Source organism: Pelodiscus sinensis, unplaced genomic scaffold (genome assembly GCF_049634645.1).
Source record: "Pelodiscus sinensis isolate JC-2024 unplaced genomic scaffold, ASM4963464v1 ctg178, whole genome shotgun sequence".
NCBI lineage: Eukaryota > Metazoa > Chordata > Testudines > Trionychidae > Pelodiscus > Pelodiscus sinensis.
In genome coordinates this window covers 40,863-63,601 of record NW_027465997.1, presented here as the reverse complement: position 1 = coordinate 63,601, position 22,739 = coordinate 40,863, and the positions used below count along the sequence as shown (strand labels likewise).

Genomic DNA, 22,739 nt, shown 5'->3' with positions numbered 1-22,739 from the left:
TCTCCACTCTGAAAACTGACCATTGATTCCTACCCTTTGTTTCCTGTCTTTTAACCAGTTATCAATCCGTGAAAGGACCTTCCCTCCTATCCCATGACAACTTACTTTACTTGAGAGCCTTTGGTGAGGGACCTTGTCAGAGGCTTTCTGGAAATCTGAGTACACATCCCCTGTATCCCCCTTGTCCACATGTTTGTTGACCCCCTCAAAGAACTCTAGCAGATTAGTAAGGCAGGATTTCCCTTTACAGAAACCATGTTGACTTCCCCCAACAAATTATGTTCCTCTCTGTGCCTGACAATTTTATTCTTTACTATAGTTTCAGTTTGCCCCGTATTGACGGTAGACTTACCGGTCTGTAATTGCCAGGATCACCTCTAGAGCCCTTTTTAAATATTGGTGTCATGTTAGCTATCTATGTTAGCTATCTACTTTGTGCTGATCAGGCTTCAATTGGAGTACTGTGTCCAGTTCAGGGCACCACATTTCAAGAAAGATGTGGAGAAATTGGAGAAGGTCCAGAGAAGAGCAACAAGAATGATGAAAGGTCTCGAAAAATGTGCTATGAGGGCAAGAATTGGGCTTGTTTGGTTTGGAAAAGAGAAGACTGAGAGGGGACATGAGAGCAGTTTTCAGGCATCTAAAAGGATGTCACAAGGAGGAGGGAGGAAAAATTGTTCTCCTTGGCATCTGATGGGCTTAAACTGCAGCAAGGGAGGTTTAGGTTGGACATTAGGAAAAACTTCCTGCCTGTCAGGGTGGTCAAACACTGGAATAAATTGCCTAGGGGGGGTTGTGGAATCTCCATCTCTGGAGATATTTAAGAGCAGGTTGGATGGCTATCTGTCAGGGATGGTCTAGGTGGTGCTTGGTCCTGCCATGGGGCAGGGGACTGGACTCGATGGCTCTCGAGGTCCCTTCCAGTTCTAGTGTGCTGTTTCTATGATTCTATTTTCCAGTCAGTAGGTACGGAAACTGATTTACAGGACAGGTTCCAAACCACAGTTAATAGTTCTGCAATTTCCCTTTTGAGTTCTTTCAGAACTGTTGGGTGAATGCCACCTGGGCGCGGTGACTTGTTACCGTTCAGTTTAACAATTTGTTCCACAACTGCCTCTTAATGACACCTCAGTCTGGGACAATTCCTCAGATTTGTCACCTAAAAAGAATGGTTCAGGTTTGGGAATCTCCCCAACATCCTCAGCCATGAAGACCGAAGCAAAGAATTCATTTAGCTTCTCTGCTAGGACTGCATCATCTCTGAGTGCTCCTTTAGCACCTCGATCATCCAGGGGACCCACTGGTTGTTTACTAGCTTCCTACTTCTGATGTACTTAACACACATTTTGCTGTTACTTTTTGAGCTTTTGGTGAGCGGCTCTTCAAACTCCTTTTTGGCTTTTCTTGTCTTTCTACATTAAATTTGATAGTGTTTATGCACTTTTCTATTTTCTTCATGAGGATTTGACTTCCATTTTTAACAGATGTCTTTTTATCTCTCATTGCTTCTTTTACCTGGTGGTTAAGCCACAGTGGCACATTTAGATTCTCTTAGGCTACGTCTAGACTGGCATGAATTTCCGAAAATGCTTTTAACGGAAAAGTTGTCCGTTAAAAGCATTTTCGGAAAAGTGCGTCTAGATTGGCAGGATGCTTTTCTGCAAAAGCGTCTGTAGCCAATCTAGATGTGGTTTTCCGCAAAAAAGCCCCGATCGCCATTTTCACGATCAGGGCTTTTTTCCAGAAAACACTACTGTGCTGTCTACACTGGCCCTTTTGGGCAAAAGTTTTTCAGAAAAAGACTTTTGCCCGAACGGGAGCAGCATAGTATTTCCGGAAAAGCACTGATGATTTTACAGGAGATCGTCAGTGCTTTTCCGGAAATTCAAGTGGCCAGTGTAGACAGCTGGCAAGTTTTTCCGGAAAAGCGGCTGATTTTCTGGAAAAATTTGCCTGTCTAGACACAGCCTGACTGTGTTTTTTAGTTTGGGGTATACAGTGAAGTTGGGCCTCTATTATGGTGACTCTGAAAAGTTTCCATGCAGCTTGCAAGGATTGTACCTTTGTCACTGCACCGTTTAATTTCTGTTGAACTAACCTCCTCATCTTTGTGTAGTTCCCCTTTCTAAAATTAAATGCCACAGTGTTGGGCTGTTGAGGTGTTTTTCCCCCCACAGGGACGTTACATTTTATTACATTATGGTCACTATTTCCAAGTGGTCTGGGTATATTTACCTCTTGGACCAGACCCTGTGCTCCACTCAGGACTAAATCGAGACTTGCCTCTCCCCTTGTGGGTTCCTGCACCAGCTGCTCCAAGAAGCAGTCCTGTAAGGTATTAAAACCAGCATCGCACATGCATTCAGGCTGTCTTCTGCCAACCTTATGGCAGGGGGCTGGGGATGTGGGAGTGCAAGAGTCTGGTCTGGGGCGTATGAAGGGCTCAGGGCAGGAGATTGGGGTGTATGATGGACCCAGGGCACTGGGGATGTGGGGGTACGACAGGCTCAGGGCAGGGGGTTCAGGAGGATGGCAGTGGGGAGTTGCAGGAGTGCTGTGATGCTGGGGCCAGACAGGAGCTGGTCCCCAGTGGGGGCTCGTTGGCCAGGCTTCGTCTTTAAACACAGTGAGATATGTCCAACACTAAAGGTTTCAACGTTGTCTTTATTTATGGCGGGGGCAGGGAATCCTTTTGGGTCGGGGCCACTGACCCACAGTAAAATCACAAGTGAGGAGCAGAAACAAACACCCCCCCCCAGCCCTCACTGATGTGATCCCCAATTGAAACCGCTCGCTCCCCTGGGGTGCCAGCCCCGTAGTGGGGGGAGGGGCAGGGAGGACCGAGGTTCAAGGTCTCGGGCCAGATTTACACTTTGGGGTTCCGAGGTTAGTGGATTTTGTAGCTCCCTCCCCGCACCCTGGGGCTGAAATGAGGCATTCGGTGTGTGGGGCAGGGCTGCCGGTGAACGGCACAGGGATGGGAGTGCGTGGTCTGAGTAGGGAGTGAGGGGGCAAGCTGCCAGGCCGGGGTCAGGCGTGAGCTGGGGGCTGGTTGCCTGGCCAGAGGGCAGGGGGTGGTTGGCCGGCAAGCAGAGGGCAGGGGGAATGTTGGCCGAGGGCAGAGGGTGTGGGGCTGAGGGGAGAGCGGGTGCTGGCGCTGGCGTGAGTCTTGCAGGGTAGCACCAGCACCTGCTGCTCTTCAGTCCGGCTGCAGAAGGCGGCTTTGGCTCAGGGCTAGCACAGGCCTTCCCACATGGTACAGAAAAGCCAAGATTGTAACAGTGCGGGGTACAGGGGCCCGGCCCGGCTCTGCCAGAGGCCCTGTGGGGCGCACGGGGGGCTGTTGCCCGGGGGTCTCTGCAACGGAGGCGGCAGGATCCAGCCTGCGGAGGAGTCACTGACGCTGCCCGTTGTGTTCTCTCCCCCCAGGCTCTTCCCACTGACGCGCCTCACGGCCTCCTTCCTGGCCTGCGGGAGGGTGTCTGGCTCCAGGCTGGTGGCCGGGCAGTGCTCCGACGCCTGCCCCTGGATCTGTGAGCAGAGCGCCCTCGCCTTGCAGTGCAGCCACGGCCCTGCCCCCCGCGCCTTCCTCTGGGGCAACACCACGTACACCTGCACCGAGCCCCAGTGAGAGCAGCCCCTGCCCCGGCAACCTGCCCCCTCGGCTCCGGTTCCCCTCCCCTCACAGGTCCCACGCTCCCGCCAGCCCTCGCAGCGCAGCTGTCTGACCCCGGCAGGCACGGCACAGCACAGCTCGGTTTGGCATGGCTCAGTGCAGCACGGCACGGCACGGCACAGCTCGGTTTGGCACGGCTCAGCGCAGCAGGGCTCCTGGCACATCCCCTCCTCAGCCCAGTGGCGCAGACTTTACCCAGACTCCAGCCGGCCCAGACTGCGGTTGCTGCCCTCTCCGAGGTCCGGGCTCCCCCCAGGCCCTTGCTCCGCTCCCTCCAGCAGCCCTGGGTAAGGCTCTGGCCCTGCAGGCGCGGGTCCCGCTCTGACAGAGCCAGAATTTCACTCGCTGGCTGTGACGACGTGTTGGGGGTCCCCCACCTCCTGCAGTAGAATAGAGGTGGTTTATTGCTTCGCCAGCATACAGCACAGCACAGATGTCACCAGGTTACAGGGCAGGCCTAGGATGCCTCAGTCCCCCTTGATATGGGGGGGGTCTCGGCTTCTAAACCCCCCAGCCTGTTGCTGAGGCTGCGTCCTCCATGCTCCCAGACAGAAACTAACTAACTCACTCTCCTCCAGCCCTGCCCCCAGCCAGGGCAGCATCCACCTTCCTTTGTTCCTCTCCATGGGGGGTAGCTGGTCAGACAGGTTGAGAGACCCTTTGCATAGTGACTCATCATCTGTCTTGCTCGGAGGTGCTACAGACAGCAGCCAGTGAGTTAGCAAGTTACCCCCCACTACGGCACACTGGCCCCGAGCGCAGCCGTGCCCTGGGCCAGCACAGACCAGAGCCTGGGGCAGGGGGTGAGAGCTGGGACCAGCCTGCCCGGGTGCAGGGACCCGCTGGGCGTGAGTGTCCTGAGACCGGGCGAATCCGGAGCCTCTGCAGGGATCTCAGCAACTCCAGCCACTGCAGCCGGGCTCCCCCGTGGAAACCCCCCAGTGCTGACCCCGGCGCCCCCAGCCCAGGCGTTACCCCAGCTGGAGCCTCCTAGGGGCCGCGCTGCTGCTCTAGATTTGATGCCATGGTGATGGGCAGCAGGGGCCTGAGGAGCGGGGCTCCCCCCCGTGGATCTCCCCAATAAACAGTGTAAAGAGGCTCGTGTCTCCTGCGCAGTGTCGGGGGAGGGGAACCTGCCCAGGCCACACGGCCCCGCGTGGATTGCTCTGCAGGCACCGTCTGCTGCCCTGCGGCCCCGGGGAGGTGACGCCCGGCCTGGGACACGGAGCCCAGCCCTGGCCCAGGCTGCAGCACCGAGCTTCCTTCCCGCAGCCCCCTCTCAGCCGGGACACCCAGCCAGGGCCCCGCGGCCAGGCTGCACTGAGCTGTGCGGTAGCTGAGCCGCCCTGCCCCAGCCCAGGGGAGTCCCGCCCCTCGGGTCAGTCCCCTTGGAAGAAACAGGTCTGTGGGGCAGCGCTGGGGGGGCGGGTCAGGGCGAGGGGCTCAGAGCCAGGGCTGCTCACAGCCCCAGCCTGGGTCCCCCCCGCACGGCACCGAACCAGCCACACCCAGCGCCTCAGCTGCCCCCCCGGCCGGCAAGGAGCCTCCCCAGCAAATCCCCTCGGACACCCCAGTGCTCCCTGTGCCCCCCCAGCCCCCCTCACACAGGGGAGAGGTTATAACCCATCCCCCACCTCCCCTCAGACACCCCAGTGCTCCCTGTGCCCCCCAGCTCCCCTTACACAGGGGAGAGGTTATAACCCATCCTCCACCTCCCCTCAGACACCCCAGTGCTCCCTGTGCCCCCCCAGCCCTCCTCACACAGGGGAGAGGTTCTAACCCATCCCCCACCTCCCCTCACACACCCCAGTGCTCCCTGTGCCCCCCAGCCCCCCTTACACAGGGGAGAGGTTATAGCCCATCCCCCACCTCCCCTCACACACCCCAGTGCTCCCTGTGCCCCCCCCCAGCCCTCCTCACACAGGGGAGAGGTTATAACCCATCCCCCCACCTCCCCTCACACACCCCAGTGCTCCCTGTGCCCCCCAGGCTCCCTTACACAGGGGAGAGGTTATAACCCATCCCCCACCTCCCCTCAGACACCCCAGTGCTCCCTGTGCCCCCCAGCCCCCCTCACACAGGGGAGAGGTTATAACCCATCCCCCACCTCCCCTCACACACCCCAGTGCTCCCTGTGCTCCCCAGCCAGTTTACCAAATCTTCCTTCCTGAAATCCATGTCTCTGTTTTGCTGTTCTCCCGTCTCCCTTTCATTAGAACCACGATCTTTGATTTCATGGTCACTTTCACCCAGGCTGCCTTCCAGTTTCAAATTTTCAACCAGTTCCTCCTTATTTGTTCAAATCAAATCGAGAGGAGCTTCCCCCAGTTCCTTTTCCAACCTTCTGAAAACAAATTGTCTCCAGAGCAGTCCGAGAACGTATGGGACAGTCTGGGCCCCGCTGGGTTGGTTTCCCCACACGCGTCTGGAGAGTCCAAGTCCCCCCTCACCACCAAACCCTGCGCTTCCAGCGATTTTATGAGTTGTTTAAAAAAAGCCTGATCCACCTCTTCCGCCTGGGTAGGGGGCCTGGAGTAGACCCCTCGCACGACCTCACCCTTGATTTTTACCCCTTTTAGCCTAACCCAGAGACTCTCAACACGCCCGTCTCCTACGCCCAACTCCACCTCGGGCCAAGATGGACATTTTTAATATAGAAGGGAACAGCTCCCCTCTTTTCCCAGCCTGTCCCTCCTGAACAAGCTGTACCCTGTTATCCCCTGGGCCATGAAGAGGGAGCCTCCTCTGTTCTCCTGGCATCTCCCAAACCGGAGCTGGTCACATGATCAAGTGCCCTGTCCGTGCCCCGTAGGGGAGCAGCCCTGGGGTCCCTGCTGGCTGGCGGGGTCCCAGCCGCGTCCCCAGGTGTGTGCTGGTCACACCAAGGGCTGTGGTCTGTTCAGGTCTCTGGGGACCCGCCCCTCTCGCTAGGTGGGCGACGCCTGCCACTGCCCGCAGGCAGAGAACGTTTCGAGAGCCGCCCAGAGCCTGCATGCGGAGCAGAGGCTACGACTGAGCGTGGTGCACAGGGAGCGATGTGCAGAGGAAGCTGGGTCGGGTCAGACGAGCTGACACACAAGGAAGCCGTAGGCTGACACCGGCAGGATCTGGCTCGGCTGTTTCAGGCCGAGGATGCAAGAAATGGGTGACCCCAAACTGTCCCGGTGCCCAAGGCTCTGAGGCACGAGGCAGAAGCTGTAATATTGCGGAAACAGAGATGGGAAAGTTGCTTTGACTCGTAAAAGTGCTGGAATAACGGCGACGTGCCGGTAACTCGCGCCTTGGCCAGCCCCCCACAGCCTGTAGCCTCAGGGTGCCGCGCTGGGGAGAGGTTCGAGGGCAGCGTGGCCGCGCGCAGGGTGTAGGCACAGCCGGCCCCGCTGTACAGGACGGCACCTCGGCTACGGTACATCAGCGCCCTGTGGGAGAGGCCAGCAGGGGCCTTCCGGCTGCGGAGAGCCGGCCCTGAGAGCCCACCAGCCCCAGGGGCGTGGTGTGGAACCGGCGCCCAGCTCCGTACCCTGCCCGTACGCGGGGCCACCGCGTCCCACAGTAACCAGAGCAGGCCTGGTGCGCGGGGGCGGCTGTGTGGCCCCACCCCTTGCTCCGTGTGTGCGGGCGGGGAAGCCTGACACGGTAGCTGCCAGAGCCGACCCCACGGCGGCCTATCGCCACGTTACGTGCTTCAGAGAACGTCACCGGCTACTCCCGGCCACAGCCCACGGGGCTCTCAGGGTCACACCCAGCGCCACCTCCCCCCCGCCCTCTGCCTGGGATTCAAGCCCCTCGTCCTCGCGGTAAGGGCCCCCACAACTGCCCCCCACCCTTCTCCGTCCCCCGGCGCCCTGCGCTCTCTGCCGTCCCCGCGCTCCCTCGCGGCCGGGGCCGCAGAGCAGCCGGGCTGGGCGTGTCCCCGTCGGACAGGCAGGCTGCCCTCAGGCCAACAGCGGCCCCCCGGAGACACCGGTCTCGTGCCCAGACAATTCCCAGAACACGAGACAGACCCATGAGCGTTGGTGTAGATCTTGCGGTGAACTCCCACCAGTGCAAACAGTCCCGGACCTTTCCCTGGCGGCCAGGCAGGGACGTGGCCATCCGAGTCTGGCCCTCAAGCCACCGCTCTGTCCCTCCCGATTCTGTCCCTCTCTGGCCTTCCTGCCCCACGTGCTTCCTGCTTCATGTCTCTAAAAGGGAAGTTGGCTGCTGGTGAAAGCCCCTCTGCGCTTGGCTGGCCCCACCTGCTCCCAGCTCAATGCAAACTTCTGCTTCCTGCTGTCAGCGGGATCACTTGTCCTCTGCCTCCGCACGAGCCAGACAGTTCCTCGGCCGCTCCGACGCCAGCACCGCCCGGGCAACACCAGCCTCTCCATCTCCAGCACCTCCCGGGCACCGCCAGCCCCTCCATCGCCAGCACCTCCTGGGCACCACCAGCACCTCCATCGCCAGCACCTCCCGGGAACCGCCAGCCTCTCCACCGCCAGCTCCTCCCGGGCACCGCCAACACCTCCACCGCCAGCACCTCCTGGGCACCACCAGCACCTCCATCGCCAACACCTCCCGGGCACTGCCAGCCTCTCCACCGCCAGCACCTCCTGGGTACTGCCAGCTTCTCCACCGCCAGCACCTCCCAGGCACCGCCAGCCTCTCCACTGCCAGCCCCTCCCGGGCACCGCCAGCCTCTCCATCGCCAGCACCTCCTGGGTACTGCCAGCTTCTCCATCGCCAGCCCCTCCCGGGCACCACCAGCCTCTCCAACGCCAGCGCCGCCTGGGCACTGCCAGCACCTCCACTGCCAGCCCCTCCCGGGCACCACCAGCTTCTCCACCGCCAGCCCCTCCTGGGCACCACCAGCTTCTCCACTGTCAGCCCCTCCCGGGCACCACCAGCCCCTCCCCCACCAGAGCCCAGCCGGCTCCCAGATGGCGCACAATGTGACTTATGCCGACCTGCGGTTCGTGAGGGCCCCCGCGGGGAGCAGCCCGTCCTCCAGGGCTCCAGAGGCAGGTAAGAGCTGACCTGCCCCTGCCTGGTGCCGCCCCGCCCTGGGCCAGCCCTGCAGACTAACCAGCCCCCTCCCGTCTGCCCCCCCCCCCGCAGCGCCCGACGCCGAGGAGGATGCGGAGCTCACCTACGAGAACATCCATCTGGGCCAGACCGTGGAGGTGAAGAGGGGGCCAGGGGCGGAGCAGAGCCACGGTGAGTGTGTGGCTGCCCCCTCCCAGCCCAGGGGTTCTGGGGGCGCAAGAGGGGCAGATGCCCTGGGGCTTCCCGCTCCCTTTGCAGGGACCCTCTGCCCCGTCCCCCGGCCTGGCACACAGAGCAGGGGGGCGCTTGGGAAGTGGGTCGAGGCAGAGTCCTGCCCATGGGGGGCCAGACAGGCCTACGCAGGGAGCTGGCCTGGGGCAACAGCGACTCGGGGACCTGGGGTCACCAAGGACAAACGGGACCTGGGCGCCCAGCGCGACACTGTGACCCGAAGGGCTAACGTGGCCCCGGGCTGAGGACACGGGCGTCTGAGCGGGGCCAGGTAACTTGTCCGTGGCTCACTGAGAAGACACAGGCTCTGCACCCAGCTCTGGGGGCTGTGTGCTATGGGGGCCCTTGGGAGAGGGCAGAGCCGCAGCAGTGCCGGGAGGGCTGGGGAACAGGCCAGATGGGAATGTGGTAGGAGCTGGCATGGGGACGTGCTCCCCCGGCCCAGCCAGAGTCCCTGGGGCGCCTCAGTCTAGCAGGGCCGGCGGGATGGGGCGAGGGCTGGCGGCTGGAGCCAGCAAGGGCCAGCGCGAAGCGGAGGGTCAGTAGCCCCTGGCGCAGCCACATGGCGGGTTCGGCGTCTCCTGGGGCCTGCCTGGCAAATGCGCCTCAGAGCCATGTCTGGGCTCAGCAAGAGCATGGCCTGTGCTCCAGCTCCAGGACCCCTCTGTGCTGGCTCCCCCGCCCACGAGGGGACCTTACCCAGGCTGCGCCCCCCTCAGCATGGCCCCCAAGTCCTCAGCTGCGCTCTGGGGAGTCACTTTCCCCCATACCCTGCAGCGGTGCCTCAGATCCAGCTGGCCAGGCAGTGGGGCCATGGCACACTGGGGGGCTGCCCCCAGGCAGGGGGTTGCACAGCCTGCCCCACACCTGGCCCACGGCAGCAGCCCCAGTCCCGGAGCAGTGCGGCCCAAGACGGCCAGTCTGAGGGGCCGAGGGGAAGCCCCACCCAGGGACCCCAGGATGCGGCTTGGCCCCAGCAGGGAGGCAGGCCAGGACTCACCTGTGTCCCCGGGCCCCAGAGCCCCAGTGTTACAGCCCAGGGGCGCAGAGCCTGGTGGAGACGCTCTACCCGGAGCTCGCTGGAGTCTCTCTTGGGGGGCGCCCGGCTGGAGCTGCTTCCCATGGAGCCCGGGGAGGGGGAGGGTCTGGCCCTGCTGCTCCCCTGGCTCTGACTGGAGCAGCAGAGTCCAGTGTATCCAGCCTGTGGCAGGCGGCCCCAGGCCTAGCACCCTGATGGGGTGTCCCTGGCCCTGGTGGGGACGGGACGCTGGGCGCTGAGGGGTGTGATGGCGCGTTGGCGTTCTCCCATCTCCTGCACCCCCGAAATGGCACGAACAAACTCCCCCAGCCAGTGGAATTGAGGGTGGTTTATTGCTTCTCCAGGATACAGCACAGCACAGATGGAATCTGGTTACAGGAACTGGGGCTAGGAGGCCTCAGTGCCCCCCCTTGAGATGGAGGGTTGCTGGGCCCCTAAATCCCAGCGCCCTCCCCAGCTCCTTCTCCCCTGCTTCCCAGATAGAAACTCACCAACTCTCTTCCAGCCCTGCCCCCCAGCCAGGGGCGGCATCCACCTTCCTTTGTTTCCCTCCCTGGGGGGTAGCTGGTCAGACAGGTTGAGAGACCCTCTTTGCCTAGTGACTCATCCCCTGCCTTGCTGGGCCGTGGTACCGACAGCAGCCAGTGGGGTTACCAGAGAGCCAGCATAGAAAGCAGCCAGATACCCCCACTACGTCACAAAGGGACAGCGTGGCTGGGTGAGGGAGCAGCCCCAGCTGGGCCAGCAGGAGACGGGGCAAAGCCTGGGCATGTCCCCCCCCACACATCCAGGGCTCCGGCGCCCTCCCCACCAGGCTGGCAGCCATGCGCTGTGGGGGAGCCGGAGCCGGAGCCGGAGCCGGAGCCGGTCATGTCCCTGCAGGCCCCACAGCACTGAGAGCTCCCCCCTGCCCCCCACTGCCTCCCTGAGCGGGACCGAGACCCATTCCCGGGGGTATCTGAGGGGCGGCTGGCCTGAGGGTTTGGGTGCCCAGGGCTCCCCCCGCCCCCCATTAACGCAGCTGGGTCTCTCTTGCAGAGCCCTGGTGGGGCACATACCACCTGCCCCTGGGCCTGCTGGGGGCCTGCCTCTTCCTCCTGGCCAGCACCATCGGCCTCGGGGTTCGCTGTGAGTAGGGGCTCCGCTTGGGCACCCCCAGTGGGGGCATGCAGGGCAAGCGCCCGGCTGGGGGCAGGGAAGGAGCAGCCAGCGTCCAGCTGGGGGGAAGGGGGGGCTCCAATGGGGCGGGTCTGGGCAACACGGAGGGCGTGAGGGGGACCCCAGCAAAGGAGAGGTCAGGCTGCTGCTCAGGAAACGTCCCCAGCACCGCCAGGGATCCAGCTGGCAGCCATGGGGGCCCTGTTACCAGGGAGATGGGGGACCCATGGGGAGAGCCCCGTCATGGAGAAAGTCTCTCTGGGGAGCAGGGTCGGGGGGGGGACTCTGTCCCCAGGGCCCTCTAACATGCCCACGGGGACAGATGGGGCGGGTCTGACGCTCCCCCAGGCTTTCCCGGCTCGGCTTGGCCAGGAGCCGTACGGTCCCCGGGCAGTGATGGGAATGTCTGCAGGGCTGGCAGGGGCTGGCAGGGGCTGGCTGCCTCAGGTGCTCTGCCCGGCTCCGTGCCCCTCGCTGTGGATAGGGGGGTGCACATGCGCTTGTCTCCCAAACCTTCAAACAGCCTCAACCCAGTGCCCCTGAGCCTCCGTCAGCACTGCTATGGGGCTGGTGCTATGGGGCTGGCAGTATGGGGCTGGTGTTATAGGGCTGGTGCTATGGGGCTGGCAGTATGGGGCTGGTGTTATAGGGCTGGCAGCATGGGGCTGTTCTCTCCATGGCAGGGAGGCTCTGACCCCCCGCCCCGAGCCCTGTTGGGATGGATGAGCGAGCCCAGTTCCCCAGTCCCCCCCCCAGCTCTGCCCACACCAGAGGACCCGTGTCCCCGCGTCGGTCCCAAGCTCCCCTCTGTCCCCTGCAGACTGGCAGGTCTCCCAGCATCTCCAGCAAGCGTCCCAGGCGCACGAGGCAGAGAGCAGCCGCCTGTCCCAGCAAGTCAGCAGCAAGGGGGCGAGCCTGGCGCAGACGGCCAGGGAGCTGGAGCTGGCCCAGCGGGAGCTGGAGGAGGCTCGGCGGGACCTGGAGCAGGAGCGGCTGGAGGGGAACCGCACCCAGGAGCGGCTGCAGCAGCTGGAGGCCAAGCTGGATGGAACGACGAAGACGCTGGCGACGCTGACGCAGGAGAAGCAGGAAGTTACAGAGAAGCTGAGCAGGGTGAAGCAGGAGCTGTCCAGCATCCGGCCCTGCGAGCAGACAGGTACGGCCTTCCCGGGCGGGGTCCCTGGGCGCCCCTCCCCCGGCAGGGACAGCGAGCCCCGAGGGGGCAACGCACCCGGGCCAGAGCCGTGCTGCCCTTCGGGGGCAGCTCTTCCCCAGGCAGCGCTGGCCCCAGGCCCGCGGGGGGCAGGGGAGGGCGAGTGTTGGGGGGTGCGGGAGGCGAGACACAAGACCCGGGTGGTGGGCGCTGGCCAGTTCCATGGACTGAGCTGGCAGGTGAATTTGCTGCCCTGGCCCGGTTCCAGCCAGCTCCCCTAACCCCCCTGCTGCTTCAGCTGTGAACCCGCTGCCTCCCGTCCCAGAGGTGGCTGCATGTCAGGGGTGCATGAAGCGATGCCTGTGCGCAGCTGGGCTAGCGGGTGGGCTGCAGAGCCAAGCGAGGCCCTTGGGGAAAGCTGCTGGCTACAAGCTGTGACGTAGTGGGGGTATCTGGCTGGTTTCTATGCTGCTGGCTCTGGGGTAACCCCCACTGGCTGTCATGGGTACCATGACCCAGCAAAACAGGATGAGTCACTATGCAAACCAGTGACCAGACATCCCCCACGGAGAGGAAAAAAGGAAGGTGGAATGCTGCCCTGGCTGGGGGGCAGGGCTGGAAGGGGGTTAGTGAGTTGGTTGCTGGCTGTCTGTGAGCATGGAGGAGACAGCCTAGGGAGAGGAGCTGGAGTTTAGGGGCTAGTCTCCCCCCAACTCAAGGGGGCCTGAGGCATCCTAGCCCAGCTCTGTGACCAGATTACATCTATGCTGTGCTGTATCCTGGAGAGGCAATAAACTTCCTCTATTCCACCGGCTGGTGCAGTCTGTTTGTGCCATTTCGGGGTGCAGGGGACAGGGAACCCCCAACGCGCCGTCACACTGGTGTCAGAAGTGGGATGCACTGCACCCCGTGGATGGAGCTTCCAGCGGCAAGCGACAAGGCGCTGTAGGGGCAAGAGCCCTGGATCAAGGCGTGCTGGAGACAGAGCGAAGCGGTTCCTGGGAATCGTGGGGCGCTGCAGCACTAGACTGGTGAGTCTGCACCGAGGGGACCAGCGGGCAGATGGCCTACGCCCGACTCTTGAAGGCAGAGCTGGTGGGGCTGTGCAGAGAGAGGGGCTTGCCTGTGCGGAAAGCAACCAAGGCCCAGCTGATTGCCCAGCTAGAAGAGAACGACCAGCCACAGGGCCAGGATCTTGTCCCCAGGGGGAGCAGCCAGACCCCCCCTGAGAGTGTGTCAGGCTCAGAGAGGGGGAGGAGCGCTGGAACTCACCGGAGAGATGAGACAGCGTCTCCCGGGAGGCCTGCAAGCTGCAGCCCATCTAGGGCAGGGGCCAACCCAGCGGAGCTGCGGCGGCTGGAGATCCAGCTGCGGATGAAGGAATTGGAAGTACAGGACCGAGAGAAGGAGCGCCAAGATCGAGAGAGGGACCGCCAGGACCGAGAGAAGGAGCGCCAAGATCGAGAGAGGCAGCGACAGCATGAGCTGGCCATGGCAGAGCGGAGAACCTGCAGGGCCCCGGCTGCGCCAAGAGTGGATGGGCCCCAGAGTCCCGGGGATGCCAGGCGCTTGGAGAGGCTCACGGTGGCCCAATTGAAGGACGTGGGTGACATAGACGGGTTCCTCAGCTCCTTTGAGAGGGCCTGTGGACTGCAACGGGTCCCCCCAGCTGACTGGCTGCAGGAGCTCATCCCCGCACTGAGCCACGAGGCGGCCGGAGTGCTCAGTCAGCTGGAGGACCTACAGCCAGGGGATTACAACCGAGTCAAGGAGGCCCTGCTGCACAAGTTCGGGCTGACCCCCGAGATGTACAGGAAGAAGTTCCGGGGGGTACAGAAAGGGCCACGGGAGACCTATGTGGACCTGGCCTCCCGCCTGGCGCAATACGGCCGCAAGTGGGTGTCTGGAGTCGGAGCCCAGACCGCAGAGGAGCTGCTCAAGCTGGTCATGATGGAGCAGTTCTATGAAGCGTGCCCACCCAAACTGAGGCTGTGGCTCAAGGACCGGAGACCAGAGAACCCCCAGGAGGCCGGGAGACTGGCGGATGAGTTCGTGGAGAGCCGGTCCGGGTGTGAACGGGAGTCCCGGAGAGAAAGGGAACCGCGCAGAGACCGGATCTTGGCTGAGCAACGGAGAGACACACCTCCGAGGCGAGCCCCAGGGACCAGGACCAGTCATCGATACCCCAGAGAACCAGCCAGGGCCTGGACAGAGACAGCCCAAAGCCTAACTTGCCAGCGCTGTGGGCAAAAAGGCCACAAGAGGGCTCAGTGCACCAGGTCCCAGGACCGGGGACTTTCCAGGGTTAACTGGCTGGGGCGGGAGGAAGGGCAGGCTGCCCCAGAGGCAGGGGCTGGCAGGCAAACCTCAGCTCAGAGAGAGGGGAAGGATGCTCAGTGCACCTCCCCTGGGAGGTCTGATTCTCAGGAGGCGGATTTCTCCGTGTACCGGGTGGGGGCAGGACGGCCCCTGCGGAGCGAGTGCCTCATACCCCTGGAGGTGGATGGTAGGAAGGTGACGGGCTTCTGGGACACGGGGGCGGAAGTGACGCTGGCCCGATCCGATATAGTGGCCCCAGAGTGGATACTACCCCACATGCAGCTGACCCTGAAGGGCATAGATGGGTCCCCGTTTAAGGTGCCTGTAGCCCGGGTGCATCTGAAATGGGGGGCGAAGGAAGGCCTCAAGGAAGTGGGCGTGCACCCGCACTTGCCCACCGAGGTGCTGATGGGGAACGACCTAGAGGAGTGGCCCCATGAATCCCAGCGGGCTGTAGTCACTACCCGGAGCCAGAGCCAGCGGGGGGCTGACAACATGGGTCCAGGGAAGGACTCCTGGCAGCGTCCTCAGGGTCCCATCCCAGTGGACACGGGGTCCAGCCAGGCTGGGACTCCGGACCTAGGCAGAGGTGGGGGACAGGTCCCGATCCCTGCCTCAGCAGCTGAATTCCAGGCTGAGGTGCAGGCAGACCCCTCCTTGCAGAGGCTGAGGGACCAGGCTGGCCTCCGTGCAGCTCAGCCCCGTGGGAGAGGTGGCCAGGAGAGATTCCTGCGGGAGCGTGAACTCCTGTTCTGGGAATGGCTTCCCCCCAGGAAGGCGAGGGCATGGAGGGTCCAGCGGCAGCTGGTCGTCCCCCGAAAGTATCGCCTCAAGCTGCTGTATTTGGCCCACGATGTCCCCGTTGGGGGCCACCGGGGGATCCGGAGCACCCGGCTGAGGCTGCTCCAGCACTTCTATTGGCTGGGAATCTTTACAGCCGTGCAGCGGTACTGCCGGTCCTGTGACTCCTGCCAGAGGGGCGGGAAGGCCCAAGACAGGAGGAAAGCGGCTTGGGGGTCTCTACCCCAGATAGACCCTCTGGGCTTGCTGAGAGAGTTATGGGAGGGGAAGTCCTCCCTGGATGGAGCATCGGGGATGGAAGCCGCCCTGGCTGTCCAGAGAAGGCTCGCTGGGCTCATGGCCCCGGCCCGAGAGACCCTGGCCAGAGATCAAGGCCAGCGGAAGGGTGTGTGTGACCCCCGAGGACAGGCCTGCGCCAGTCGCCCTGGAGCAGGGCGGCGAGTGGACAGAGGGAAGCCAGCTCATGTGGGGCCTCACCAGGCCCAAGTCAAGGGGAGCACCCATGTCCCCAGGGCGGGTTCCCACGCAGAGGACCCGAACTTCCCTAGGTCACGAGCGGAGTGACCCTGCTCAGTTCGCTCTCGGAGGGGGGAGAACTGTGACGTAGTGGGGGTATCTGGCTGGTTTCTATGCTGCTGGCTCTGGGGTAACCCCCACTGGCTGCCGTGGGTACCACGACCCAGCAAAACAGGATGAGTCACTATGCAAACCAGTGGCCAGACACCCCCCATGGAGAGGAACAAAGGAAGGGGGATGCTGCCCTGGCTGGGGGGCAGGGCTGGAAGAGGGTTAGTTAGTTGCTGTCTGGGAGCATGGAGGAGACAGCCTAGGGAGAGGAGCTGGAGTTTAGGGGTCCAGTCTCCCCCATCTCAAGGGGGCCTGAGGCATCCTAGCCCAGCTCTGTGACCAGATTCCATCTGTGCTGTGCTGTATCCTGGAGAGGCAATAAACTTCCTCTATTCCACCGGCTGGTGCAGTCTGTTTGTGCCATTTCGGGGTGCAGGAGACGGGGAACCCCCAACGCGCCGTCACACAAGCGATGGGCTTGCTCATTTGTCAGAGCGGGCCCAACGATTCGGTCTGGCTAGGAGCTAACACCTCCAGGGGCTGCCTCTCCCCTGCTGAGTTCTGCGCACCCCCTCCCCCGGCTCTCCCGACCCCCATCCCCAGGCTCCGGTGCCCCTCAGGCCCGGCCGGCAGCCCTGTGCTCCGGCTCTAGGCCTCCCTCCCGCAGAGGCTCCCAGAGCTGGGTGACGCACCCAACCCCCCCGGGCCTGGGGGTCGATTTGCAGCAGAGGCCCCCATGCCGGGCAGGCTGAGTCACAGTGTGTGCCCCTGGCGCTCTCAGCGCTTCACCCCCCCCGGCTAGTAAACTAGCCCAGGCCGTAAACACCCAGCTCAGGCTCCCTGAGGGCGGGCACGGCCCCCTGCCAGTGCTGTGCTGGGCTCCTGGGCTGCCAGGGGAGCTGGGCGACCCTCCAGCCAGGGCCCTGCACCCTCGCCACGGGCAGAGTCCCAGCCCCAAGGACAGCACGCCAGGGCCGAGAGCCTGGGGCCTCCCCCATCATGACCATGAGGGTTAGCCAGCAGCCTGGAGACTAAGGGGTTAACTATGTCCCTTACCTAACCATGTAGCAGGTAGCCAATAGAAAAGTCGGTAGGAATTTCAAACTGGAACAAAGGAATTTTGGGTTTTTCCCTCCTTTGTCCCTGGTCAGTTTCTCTCCAGCTACTGAGGGGGACAGACAAAATGTCTTGCTCCAAGAAAAGACTCTTCACTATCTGTAAGTAGGGTAAAGTTTAGATACATCCATTAGGTTTTCTGGTTTGGGTCTGGGAGTCTGATGTCTGTGCATTTAAAAATGGCTTTTTCTCTCCTTTGTAGCTAAGTTTTGGCTCATGGTGGAATCCCCCATGAGTCTATTAATTGGTGACTTTTCCATCTAGTCATTATGCTTGTAACAGGAGTATTGTGGTGATAATAAAAGTTCTTTCTCTTTCTTTTTTATTAATCTGATATTGGTTAATTTTTTTGTGTCCTGGTTTTACTGTCAGGCTGAAGTTTCCCAAGTGATCTGTCCCCTGGCTTTCTTATCATTACTTGGGTGGTGGCAGCTGATTTTTATCTCCAAAATCCAAGGCTTCCCTTGGTGACCGACCCGCGTCTAGACTGCCGTGCTGTGCTGGATCATCTACACAGCAAGGCAGCCATTTTTATTTTAATGAAGTGGGGATTATTTAAATCCCCGCTTCATTGACTATGCCGGGTAAACTAGTTTCCATGGCTCCGTCGACAGAGCCACGTAGTCTAGACACACTCCCAGAGAGTGGAAGAACAACAGAGACTGTATCCTCCTAGGAGTTCAGTGTACAACCATTTGGAGATGGAGTGTGATTATGGCAAGGCAAATCTGTGTAATTGGGCTGTTACCTTAACCCAGCCCCAAAACAGGCATGAGGTTTGTGAAAAGGGTGAGTGTGATTCTGAGGAGTTGTCTGTGTCTAGTCAGTCCTATGGGGACCAAGGTAAAAGTTTCTCTAAGGCTAAGTTTAGACTGGCATGATTTTCCGCAAATGCTTTTAATGGAAAAGTTTTTCCGTTAAAAGCATTTGCTGAAAAGAGTGTCTAGATTGCACGGACACTTTTGCGCAAAAGCACTTTTTGCGGAAAAGCGTCCGTGCCAATCTAGACGTGGTTTTGCGCAAGAAAGCCCCGGTCACCATTTTCGCCATTGGGGCTTTTTTGCGCAAAACAGTTTTCAGCTGTCTACACTGGCCCTCTTGCGCAAATACATTTGCCAAGAGGGCTTTTTCCCGAACAGGAGCAGCATAGTATTTGTGCAAGAAGCACTGATTTCTTACATGAGATTGTCAGTGTTCTTGCAGAAATTCAAGCGGCCAGTGTAGACAGCTGGCAAGTTTTTCCGCAAAAGCAGCTGCTTTTGGAAAAACTTGCCAGTCTAGACACAGCCTAAGTATTTGCCTGAGGGAGATATCTGTGTGTCTGTGAGTAAGGTCTCTGTGTGTCTGCCTGCAGCCTGAGAGGTGAGGCTGTTATCAGGAACAGGGCAGGAAGAGCCCAGCAATCAGGGGAGTGTTTCTCTGGAGCAGTCTGGAGGGGCTGGCCAGAGGGGAGTTTTAGTTGAGGAAAAAGATCAAGTTCTGGAGGGTGAGGAGTTGGTGGCTGGTGAGGTTTGTATAATTGAACCTGCACAAGCTGAAGGTGATTTATTTGTGGGAGCTCAGTGTGAGCCACCTGTGTGTGGCAGTTTGGCTGCTGGGAGGGGCAGGTTTTTGATTTCAAAAGGGCTAACTTTGATAAATTAAGGAAATTAGTTAGGGAAGTGGATTGGACTAAAGAATTTATGGATCTAAAGGCAGAGGAGGCCTGGGATTATTTTAAGTTAAATAAGCTGTCAGAAGCCTGTATCCCAAGAAAGGGGAAAAAAATATAGGCAGGTGTTTCAGACCAAGCTGGATGAGTAAGCATCTCAGAGAGGTGATTAAGAAAAAGCAGAAAGCATATAAGGAGTGGAAAATGGGAGGGATCAGTAAAGAAAGCTACCTTATTGAGGTTAGAGCATGTAGGGACAAAGTGAGAAAGGCTAAGAGTCATGTAGAGTTGGACCTTGCAAAGGGAATTAAAACCAATAGTAAAAGGTTTTATAGCCATATAAATAGGAAAAAAACAAAAAAAGAAGAAGTAGGACCGCTAATTACTAAGGATGGAGTGGAGGTTAAAGATAATCTAGGAATGGCCCAATATTTGAACAAATACTTTGCTTCAGTCTTTAATGAGGCTAATGAAGAGCTTAGGGATAATGGTAACTTAACAAATGGGACTGAGGATATGGAGGTAGATATTACCATATCCGAGATAGAAGCCAAACTTGAACAGCTTAATGGGAGTAAATCGGGGGGCCCAGATAATCTTCATCCAAGAATATTAAAGGAACTGGCACATGAAATTGCAAGTCCATTAGCAAAATTTTTAAATGAATCTCTAAACTCAGGGGTTGTACCATTTGACTGGAGAATTGCTAATATAGTTCTTATTTTTAAGAAAGGGAAAAAAAGTGACCCAGATAACTACAGACCTGTTAGTTTGACATCTGTAGTATGCAAGGTCTTGGAAAAAATTTTGAAGGAGAAAGTAGTTAGAGACATTGAGGCTAATGGCAATTGGGACAAATTACAACATGGTTTTACAAAAGGTATATCGTGCCAAACCAACCAGATCTCCTTCTTTGAGACAGTAACAGATTTTTTAGAAAAAGGAAATGCAGTGGATCTGATCTACCTCGATTTCAGTAAGGCATTTGATACAGTACAACATGGGGAATTATTGGTTAAATTGGAAAAGATGGAGATCAATATGAAAATTGAGAGGTGGATAAGGAACTGGTTAAAGGGAAGACTGTAGGGGTCATTGTGACAGACCGAGCTGCGTCTGGGCACCGCTGAGGGTGTCCGCTCAGGGCGAATTGCTCAAATCCGGGGCTCCTTACAGCCCCCAGACTGGTGACCTCTCCAAACAGGCCACAAACCAGTCCCACAGAGCACTTCAGCTGCCTGCCTGAAGCCTCCCGAGCAAAACCCCTCCGACACCCCAGCAATATCCGTGCCCCAGATGGCCCCGGGCCTCATACACAGGTGGGGGGGTCCTAGAATCCAATCCCACCTACCCCGAACAAGTTCTGTCCGGTTCCAAGAAACCAGCCACAGATTCCTGGTCAATTTACCCTCTGGACCTTACCCACAAATCACGCTGGGCCAATCCTTTAGCATCTAACAACTAAAGGTTTATTACCACAAGAAAGAAAAACATGTGAGTATGGTTGCTAAAATATCATACATTACATGCATCAAATCTCCCAGTTTTCGATACAGGCTCTAGCAGAGATGTTACAGCTGCTGGCTTAAAAGTCCTTGTTGCGCATCCTGGATCAGGTTGGGTCCACAGGTCTTTCCGGCTCTTCGATCCCTGCAATGCTGCCTCTGGGATGAAGTGCTGAGCTGAATACCAAGATGGAGTCAGCCACATGGCCTATTTATCCTGCCTTCCTGGTCTCTTCTTGGCTGCAGCAGGTCACCTGGCCAGCAGCCTATCCTTGGTAGCCCTTAGGTGTCGGTCACCAATCCCCAGGTGTGTCCTTGGCCCATTCAGTGCCATTGTCCCACAGGGCCACACTAATTAGCTTGTCCATAGGCCGGGCTCTGCCCAATGCTCAACCACATGCAGAGAGACTTCCAGTCTCCATACAGAGTACAGATCCCTAACTCCACACCCAGACATTGTACAGATCTATGAAGAGCAGATACAGAATCAGAAGAAAGTAAGTTTTTGTTTGACCCCTCACATGGCCCCATTGTACCACTTTTGGGGCGAACACCCCCCCATGGGTGCAGCAGTGACCAAGCTGCTCCCCTCACAATCCAATAACGTGACAGTCATACTGAAATGTGAATTGTCAGGCTGGAGGGAGGTTACTAGCAGAGTTCCTCAAGGATCAGTTTTGGGACCAATCTTATTTAATCTTTTTATTACTGACCTCGGCACTAAAAGTGGGAGTGTGGTAATAAAGTTTGCGGATGTCACAAAGTTGGGAGCTATTGCCAATTCAGAAAAGGATCGGGATATCATACAGGAAGATCTGGATGATCTTGTAAATTGGAGTGATAGCAATAGGATGAAATTTAATAGTGAGAAGTGTAAGGTTATGCATTTAGGGATTAATAACAAGAATTTTAGTTATAAGCTGGGGACACATCAGTTGGAAGTAACGGAGGAGGAGAAGGACCTCGGAGTCCTGGTTGATCACAGGATGACTATGAGCCGCCATTGTGACATGGCCGTGAAAAAGGCTAATACGGTCTTGGGATGTATTAGGCGAGGTATTTCCAGTAGAGATAAGGAGGTGTTAGTGCCATTATACAAGGCATTGGTGAGACCCCATTTGGAATACTGTGGGCAGTTCTGGTCTCCCATGTTTAAGAAGGATGAATTCAAACTGGAACAGGTACAAAGAAGGGCCACTAGGATGATCCGAGGAATGGAAAACCTGTCTTATGAAAGGAGACTCAAGGAGCTTGGCTTGTTTACCTTAACCAAAAGAAGGCTGAGGGGGGACATGATTGCACTTTTTAAATATATTAGAGGGATAAATACCAGGGAGGGAGAGGAATTATTTAAGTTTAATACCAATGTGGACACAAGAACAAATGGATATAAGCTGGCCAGTAGGAAGCTTAGACTTGAGATTAGACGAAGGTTTCTAACCATTAGAGGAGTGAGGTTCTGGAACGGCCTTCCAAGGGAAGTAGTGGGGGCAAAAGATCTATCTGGCTTCAAGATTAAGCTAGATGGGTTTATGAAGGGGATGGTTTGATGAGATAACATGATCTTGGCGACTAATTGACCTTTCACTATCACTGGTAAGTAGGCCAATGGAGGGATGATAGGAGTTACTACAGAGAACTTTTTCCTGGGTGTCTGGATAGTGAGTCTTGCCCACATGCTCAGGGTTTAGCTGATCGCCATATTTGGGGTCGGGAATCCCAAAGGCACTCACCCCTTCCTCTGAGCCAGCCCCCCCCACAGCGTTCCCCATCCCAATACACTCATCGCAGCCCTGCCCCAAAGCCAGCCCCCCCATGCACTCCCCTCTCCTCCCCCCAGAGCAAGGCACCCCCAGTGCCAAGGGGAGCTCTTCCCCAATCAAATCCACCCCCCAGTCAGACACGAGGAATGTACCCTTCTTCAGAGCACTACTCCTCCCAATCAGCTGGCTGCTTTGGCTTTCACTTTGGATAGAGCTGGCGCCGGCCGGCAGCCGCAGCAGCACTTAGCCTGCAGCTCGCAAGAGCAGTGTGTGCGCCGCTCGGTCCCACACCAATCCGACGCCCCCCTAGTGTGGCACCTGGGGGCAATTGCCCCCCTATCCCTCCTTCGCTAGGGGAGAGTGGTGCTGTGACTGGGGTGCGTCCAGTCAGTATCAGTCTGGTGCTGGTGTGTTGCTGGGAGGGAGAGTGACTCGGGGTGATCAGGGTGCTAACCTAACTAGAACACAGGGAGAGCATCAGGATAAGTTACAGGTGGTACCTACATACAGTGTGGAAGTGTGTAGCAGTCTAGAAGGCTGCAAGGGGGAGGGAGATATCTCTGACATCTTACCAGAGGAGTCTGTGTGTTTTCCTGAAGGGGGGTTGTGTGGAGACCTGTCTGTTCAGGCGGTAAGGGAAACTCAGAAGGAGTTGGTGATGGCTCAACAGGGCGATGCTGCAGTAGAGACAGGGGAAGGAGAGCTTTGGCTTACAGAAGGTCATAGGGAAGAGGA

The 22,739-nt window shown here is 58.7% G+C and overlaps 1 protein-coding gene across 4 annotated transcripts in view; it reads left to right on the top strand.

Moving 5' to 3' along the window:
- The window catches only part of CD72 (CD72 molecule), a 95,758-nt gene that overhangs the window by 45,839 nt on the left and 27,180 nt on the right, over window positions 1-22,739 (top strand). Inside the window, exons 1-4 of one of the 4 annotated variants that reach the window (XM_075917924.1) lie at window positions 7,852-8,680; window positions 8,774-8,872; window positions 11,010-11,099; window positions 11,950-12,285. In XM_075917924.1, the coding sequence (XP_075774039.1) occupies window positions 7,855-8,680; window positions 8,774-8,872; window positions 11,010-11,099; window positions 11,950-12,285 (1,351 nt within the window). In that variant the 5' untranslated portion in view covers window positions 7,852-7,854. Of the gene's footprint in view, window positions 1-7,838; window positions 8,681-8,773; window positions 8,873-11,009; window positions 11,100-11,949; window positions 12,286-22,739 lie in introns of those variants that run through there. The other 3 variants (XM_075917926.1, XM_075917923.1, XM_075917925.1) reach the window with 3 other exon arrangements.